This window comes from Sphaeroforma arctica (assembly GCF_001186125.1).
Source record: "Sphaeroforma arctica JP610 unplaced genomic scaffold supercont1.1425, whole genome shotgun sequence".
In the NCBI taxonomy this organism is placed as follows: Eukaryota; class Ichthyosporea; order Ichthyophonida; genus Sphaeroforma; species Sphaeroforma arctica.
Genome location: NW_014039133.1, coordinates 1 through 7692, shown reverse-complemented (window position 1 = coordinate 7692; position 7692 = coordinate 1). Strand labels below are relative to the sequence as shown.

Below are 7692 nucleotides of genomic sequence, written 5' to 3'. Positions count from 1 at the left end.
TAGATTTTATACATTAGATTTTATACATGTACATGTATATATTTGTATTTAATGCATCTAACTATCGCTCTGTACACCTGTACACTGTATGTGTATTGATTCTTTCACACGATTTTGTAAATTTGCGCAGAGTAGTGTTTGCTGTGTCAACGACACTAATCGCACTTCTCGTGACCTCTTTCGTTGCAGAAAAATATGGCCGCAAGTAAAACCGTAACAGGGCACACCAAGGACGTAGCCAAGCTATCAGAAAAATTGATGAATCACGAACCAACCTGCAAGCTGTTGGTCAAACAGTATGCTCTGGGGTTATCAAACCTGTGATGAGTTACAGATTAGGCCACGTACGGGTGTAATACAATACTTTCAAACATTTGTGGGATCAGTATATGAGATCGCCAGACACACAACTGTTGCTACGCACATACAACCCTCGATTCAATAGTAACACACAACCGCGCGGGTCGTGTGCTACCTGCAGATTCATGGGTCACATTATACAATGGAAGCAGTGGACCTTTTAATGGTGACCGAATCATACCGCGCTCGTGGTCTAATGTTTAATCGAAGCAATCGAGCCTCAGAATTGCTTACACTGCCTCACGAAATATAGTATTTATTAGCTGGAAATTCCTCATATATAGAGCATATGTAGGCTATACCATAACCAATACAACGCAGCGGAGGTATGAAACCCCCCATGGCGCCACACTTGTTCTCATTTAGACTAATTGAATGAGAAATGTAGGAACATAAATAGGTGGCTATATGTAAGCACTGACGCAGTAGGAATATAAATAGGTGGCTATATGTGTGCACTGACGCACATATCTTCGACTGATTTGGGTAAAGTATCCTTCCCAGCATCGCCCTCCACAGCCAAAGGTCGCTAGAGAAGAAAAACTTGTGCAACCTCAAGGAGGCGACAAACCTAAAGTTTCGACGTGTGTACAATGTGGGATAGAACCCATGATGCGAGAGTATAAGACATCGGTAACAACAAACGTTAGTAGTTGTTAGCTCTCGTTGCAACGCCAGTGCAAAGGCACAAAACAATAAACTGCTACACTACCAAAACGAAACACAAGTGTTTTAGAGGACCATTTTTGATTTGTTACTTTTTTTTTAATTTAAAATAGCCTTCTCCTGAAAAATAGAGAAGCAGCCCATAGCCTACTAGATTGAAACACTATTTATTTATTTTATTTTCATAGAGCCTATGAATTAATCTATTTTGAACTTTCGTTAAGAACGACTTTTAACTCACATCAATCCTCAGCTTCTCAGTTCTCACACAACTTCACAAGTCTCATCACATAGCCTTCTAAATTAGACAAGTCTCAACTAAATGAATATCTCTAGAGAAGTACGTGTTTTTATATATATATAAAAACGTAATAACAGATACATACCTATCATACGGTTCATACCGTACAATACATTTATATGATAAATATGGTTCATGAGTATTATTATACATATCACATTCATATGATTCAGTGCCAGTGATCCAGATCCATCACGACTAAAAATATTCACGAGAGAGTGGAAGAGTATTTACAACTTTATTATGATAGTGTGTGTACTCCGTCGTTATGGTAATGGAGAAGGAAAAAAAAAAATCAAGTCGCACCGTATTGGCTTGATCGGACTTTCAGCCCGCAACAGGGCGAAACTGCATCTAAATAATATAGCACCATAGTACCATTAGACGACTATTTCAGTGCCCCACGGCTCAAGCCTCAGGGCCCAGGCGGCCAGGCCCCAGGGGCCAGGGCCACAGCCTCGCGTGAGTTCAGGACTTCAGGTCTACGCCCACGGCTGACCGCTGGCGGCCTGACGGCTCACAGCCGGTCAGGACTCAGGGCCCCAGGCAAGAGGCCTAAGACAGTACATATACTCAATTGTTTTAGCAATTGTTTACTATATTTTTAGACAAAAAAAAGGTCAATTTTCAGAGGACTATGTAAGGAAAAAAACAACCTCATCAGTTCTTGACATCTGAATCTCAGTCAGGGCTGTCTCAGGTTTATTTATCGCGCCAGCCGCCCAGCCGCAGCCATAGCCTTCATGCCTATGGAAACTGGCGTCTGGCCCCTGTGGTCTGTGGAGAGTCTGGAGACAGGGGAGACCTAACTGTAATGGAAATAGAGGGAACCCGTGTAATAAACGTGCATATGCGAGTATTCGAGACACGAGTTCTTGGATAACGTGCATTGAGTGTGTGGGGCAAGCTGAACTAATTCTTGGATCTCAGGATCGGTCAGCACTGCTATACTGTGCGCTGGTGGGTATGCGTTTGATATAGAAAATGAGGCAAGGTAAATTAGTTTGGGGAAAGACCCCAGCATTCTTCGTAATATTCGCCGTGTTATATTGGTGTCACTGGTACACAGAACCTAAACGAGGGAGTGACGAACGGCTTCCTGATGCTCACTTTAACGGCACAGAGAACACAACATCCGCAAGATTGGACATCAACAAAGATGGCAATAAGAAAACACTCGAAGATATGGGAAATGAGACACTGTCACCGCACACGATTGTTACACTGCAGGATACCAAGAATAGATACTACCCGTCTTTTAATCACTCACACGCCGTCTGGGATGAGGAAGTGGTACAGCAAGAGAAGCACAAACGAGTGCGTGTAGTCGTATCGCTGACAACCACTCCTGGACGCCTCCCCTATATCCACAACATTTTGAATCGCATTAAAACATTTACCGACCAGCCAGATGCGATTTACGTTAACTTGCCAGAAAAATCGCGTCGTACGCAAGATGCATATATCGTCCCGGAGTGGTTGAAAAACGATCCGAATGTCACTGTCGTGCAGGCGGAGATGGACTACGGACCCGCTACCAAGCTACTGCCCACACTCAAACTTGAAACTGATCCCGACACGCTTATTGTGGTGTTGGATGATGACAGTTCCTATCACTCAGGTATGATTGCGAGGTACGTGGACTGGTCCAGGCGCCTTCCCTACGCAGCCCTAGGTATCAGTGGGTTGAACGTTACATGTGCAGTGAGCATGCACATAAACTCCTCCACACTGCTTAGTGATGTGCCGAAGAGTTCGGTACATAAGCTCTTCTGTCCGTCGTTAACATACGATAAGTTTCTGTATATCCGTCAGCTAAAAGGGGGTACATGCATGCGCACTGTGACGAATCGGAGGCCGAATGACTGTGCAGCTGCCGTATACAATATACCACTAGCCACAGACGTGATTGAAGCATATGCTAGCTTGGCCGTGAGGCGTGGGTTCTTTGACTACTCTGTATTCGATTTCACAACAATCAGCGAACGTCTTGAGGCGAACAATTGCTTCTACCGGGTGGACGACATATGGTTTGGGGGCTACCTGGCCTCTAAGAATATCAGTAGGTTCATTATCCCTAGCAGACCTATTGGAGACTTAGGTTTGAATGCAACCTATGTACACCCCAAAGTTAGGAAAGAATACACAGGCAAGAACATACCCACAGAGAAGGTACCAGCGCTCTCACCGATCGACTCCTTACACGAGAACAGCCATGTGCGCCCGGATGAGTTGACCTCTGCACAGTGCAATATAGAGGGTGTGAACTATTTCCGGGAAGTATGGGGTAACTTGCCGCGAGTACAGACGTACACACCAGCAGACGCGAGTGAGTACGAAATGTTATAGACGACTATAGAGGACTTGCATTTGAGCTAATTGGTGTTGGCACGAACATGTCAGGATTGCCCGAACGCCGGATGAAACCTCAAGGGAAGCACACAAGGCAATTGAAATAATCGAATTCCACCAACCACTCAGCAACTGTCTTTCGGAGAGGTGTAAAGTCGGTCACGAGTAGGGTCTCAACATTAGCCTGATGGAAAAGTTTAGACCGCTAAAAGTTGGCAATCTAGATTGTCACACTGATACGAGGAGTATAATTGAGTCGGCGCACGTATGCACAGAGGCCGGAGGGAAGCACAAACCATTGAAATGATGTACACTAGCTGTGCCAATGTGTGGAGCCGTTCACGAAATAGTCGTATGGACGGTTCGTGACATACATGGTACTTACAATGTTGTGAATCGAGAGGCACGCACAGATACTTGTTGTGCTCACAGATGATGGTTCTAGTGGCTCAGAAATTATAGTAAGAGTCTGGATAGTCCATCACAGCCGCCTGCTGCTGAAATTCATGCTTCGAGTGGGCTCAGGAATTGTAAATGGGAACGCCGGGACAATAATGGGGCATCGAAGGGTCTCGGATACTTTATTGAAAGAGCTTGAGTACTCTGTACATAACCGTCTGTTGCTATAGACTGATGAATCAGGGCCGCGAGCTGATTTGAAACGACTGTACGAGAGTCCGAAGGGTGAGCTTTGTGTTTGAGCCGGAGTACTTCCATTTTTAACCACATCAGGTAGAGAGCATCAATATATCTTGCGTATCGACATTTTGGGGATTAATTCCATTGCTTGGATAAAAACACAGAAACGTGGTCTGTCTATATCGAGATTATTCCATATAGCCTTTTAAATGGCCACTGACGTTCTATGAGACGGCGCATGCAAACTACACTGCTGAAGTGAGTCAAGGAACAGCAAGGTAGTATTGCGGTTATTAGGACAAACAGAATGAATTGAAATTTAGAAAATACCCAATAACATCAAATCGTCTTGGATGGCCAGGAAAAAATCAAGGAGTGCACCCTCTTTGTTGCAATGCTGAATCACAAGATTTCTTGCTTTTACCTTGCCTTGCCCTAGTTGAAAGTGATGGGGTAAAATTCCGCAGCGAATAATCTAATTGAAATAGGGAACAATCACGTCTACCACAAGTGGCGTATGATACCATCTCAATGCAGTAAAGTTCTAGTAACAGAGCCCAACTATCCCTCTGGCGTGCGTTGGAGTGTTTTCTATAAGTTCTTTTCTCCATCATGAGCGTCCTAGCACCTTAACATAATTTCCAGGGAAGTAGCCTACTTTCCCGTCTATTTCGCCCACCCACCAGTGCTCGATCGAGTATGTGGCCATGAGAACCTAGAGCAATGTTTAGACGTCAAACTTGTCTTAAGAAAAAAATGGCTGGATTGCAAAAGTAACCGAGCCGACACAGGTATGCGTAGTTGAACAGGAGTTCCTGTCTATAAGCGAGCTTCACGAAAGCACTGTGTATAATAAATGAAATCTGATAAAGTACTCGCGGAAATATACAAACTTTCGAAACGACTTACAATGAATGTGTCGCCCTTCTTGAACGTCAGATCAGACGTCTCCCTTGCTTTGAAATCGTACAAGGCTGTTAGGCGGGCAAAGCATGCGCGAGGTTTGGGGAATATTATATTTAATAAATAAATATAAACCACGTTCGAAACAGTTGATGCCGTTCATACTCAGAACAGAGTGCATTGTCTTCGGATAAGAACCACTGTAGACCCACACCAGTGCACACATATCAGTGCGCCACGCGATGACGACAGTGGCAAGCTAACTCATGCAGGTTGACTCATGCAGGTTAACTCATGCAGGTTAACTCATGAATGCTTGGTGACACCAGCAACACCCGCCTTTCGCCCTTTTCAAGGTCATGTTCATTGGCTGCCTCGGCGTTATGATACACGCAAAAATATCTACATATACACACACAAGTATATACCAATATGCTGCGCATACCTCTGGTTCATCCAGACTGTCAACCACACCCACTTTCAGCCCGTTTGAGGAACTTGGGTGGTTGATGCCATCGTCTGCGCACATATGAATATATATCGCTATATATACAGAGATACTCATAGACAGGTCTATGCGACCTGTACATCTGGCACACCCACGCTGTCAACCACACCTACCTTTCGCCCGCTTCATTATCTTGTTCTTAGCCGGCCTCGGCGGAATAGGCGGCGGTTTCCTCCGACCACCTTTCTCTGTGGACAATTGGTGGTCACCATACTCATCTCCATCATAAGCATCCCTGCTATTGTAGTCATCACTGGGCCTCCTGTAGTTCTCAGCATCGTACCGTGGATCGTACTCGCCGTCCCTATAGCTGTCTCGACGATCATACGAGTCATCATAGTCTCTATCACGGTCATATTCAGAGTCGTATTCATTGTTGTAGTCATTGTAGTTGTTGTCGTTGTAATCGGTAGCATAACTGCGACTAGCTATGCTGCGCACACTCCCCGTGCGCGAAGGTTGCGTCGCCGGCCGTCCAGGAGCATCCTGGCTGGACGACCTATGAATAGAACTGGAGCGACGGGGCGGTAAACCGGGTCTCCTTGGGTCACTGTGTATAAAACAAGTAGCGAACATTTGACTGCTGTAATTTGTATGAACCTTACCCTTGACAAATGGCGAATAGCAAATGCCAAAAACCGGTATTGGAGTTGAGACCTGGCCCCTGTACAACACATACCCAAATCCATTCCTATCCCAAACAGAGCCATAGTTTGAATCTTAACATACTCCTAGATGTTAACATACTACTGTGGCATTCTCTAACCAACGTACTATCCAACACATTCGCTTGCTTCTGCTGACAAGGACATAGTATACTTTGCAACAATGCAGGTCTGCTTACGTTGGCTGTCGAGCTGGTGCCACCCTAGGCCGTTCGGGCGGTTGAACTATGTTGTACCCTGAGCTGCGTGTGCTGTACGAATCGTAATTGTCATCGTAGTCTGATTGTCTGTACCCGTCGTCCTCGTATCTGCTATCACGGTAGGAGATGTTGTTGTCGTTGTTGTAATTGTCATTGCTGTAGCTGCTATTGTTGTTGTAGTTGCCAATGCTGTAGCTGCTTTTGTTGTAGTAGCTGTTGTTATTATTGTAATTATCATCTCTGTAGCTGCTGGCTGCGTAGCCGCTCATTTTCATCGCCGAACGTGTGTCTCCTTGCGATGCGCCGTGCGCCTAGTAACGAAGCAGACAAGGGTGTGTGTGATCCCAAAGCGATAAAACAGTATGCCAGACATGTGGGAGGCATTCAGGCAAGTTGACAACACTGCAAAAAGTGCGTGTGTGACCTTACGACAAGTGTGTACATAGTGTTTTGGAGATACACCGAATATATGTGACTGCGAGAGGAAAGTGTACTATTAAGCCTGGACGACACATCCGCATAAAGAGCGGGACACATGTATCTTTGAAAAAATCAGACATGCGTGTAAGGCAGAGTGTGACAAGCATTGTCGATTCGGCAACAAAAGTCTCTGGTACGACGGTTCGTATGCGCGATGCTGTGAGGGTGCAGTTGTCGGGATGTTGTAGTTAGGTTGATATAGACTCAGAGCTTCGTGGGAGCGTGTTTCTTGTTGAGATAGGTATTGTGCACTAAGTAAAGATAGACCTGCGTCTTTATTATCTCAACAAATGCCTTATTGGTTTCTCTAACAATATTCAGAGCCCATACAAATTAAACAGGACTGATAAAGAAAACATCATGAAAACATATACTTTCAACGCATCACCGCACTGAAAACTAGAAGATAAAAAAATACACACTGCGCGCGACAAGCGAAATAGGACAGCAGCTACGGTAAAACCACTCACCGCTCTGGCAAAATCAGGATTGTCTTGAGCCTTATTGGCCACGTATTTGAATTGATCCGGATTATTGTTTGCCCATTGTGCACCGGATTTTACCTAAAATTCAAGTGGTTTTTTTGGTGACTGTAATTACGCGAACTTCCGGTATACG

At 44.9% G+C, this 7692-nt stretch overlaps 3 protein-coding genes across 3 annotated transcripts in view; 2 read left to right on the top strand and 1 right to left on the bottom strand.

Moving 5' to 3' along the window:
• SARC_10881 (hypothetical protein) overlaps positions 1–1080 on the top strand; it is a gene marked incomplete at its 5' end in the record, with an annotated part of 6622 nt that extends 5542 nt beyond the window's left edge. The window contains one exon of the mRNA XM_014295056.1: positions 190–1080. Coding sequence (XP_014150531.1) covers positions 190–324 — 135 coding nt within the window. The remainder of the gene's footprint in view (positions 1–189) is intronic.
• Positions 1081–2131: 1051 nt separating this feature from the next.
• On the top strand, positions 2132–4915 carry SARC_10880 (hypothetical protein). The gene has a single exon (XM_014295055.1). The coding sequence runs from the start codon at positions 2312–2314 to the stop codon at positions 3674–3676; it is 1365 nt and encodes a 454-aa protein (XP_014150530.1). The 5' UTR covers positions 2132–2311; the 3' UTR covers positions 3677–4915.
• On the bottom strand, positions 4204–6863 carry SARC_10879 (hypothetical protein; the record flags this gene model as incomplete). Its single annotated transcript, XM_014295054.1, has 4 exons — positions 4204–5033; positions 5228–5292; positions 5843–6279; positions 6574–6863. The coding sequence occupies 4 exons, from the start codon at positions 6861–6863 to the stop codon at positions 4929–4931; spliced, it is 897 nt and encodes a 298-aa protein (XP_014150529.1). The 3' UTR covers positions 4204–4928.
• Between the last annotated feature and the right edge of the window lie 829 nt (positions 6864–7692).

What these genes read in the sequence shown, in the direction of transcription:
- SARC_10880 (XM_014295055.1), top strand. Translation starts at nt 2,312, where the DNA reads ATGAGGCAAGGTAAATTAGTTTGGGGAAAGACCCCAGCATTCTTCGTA.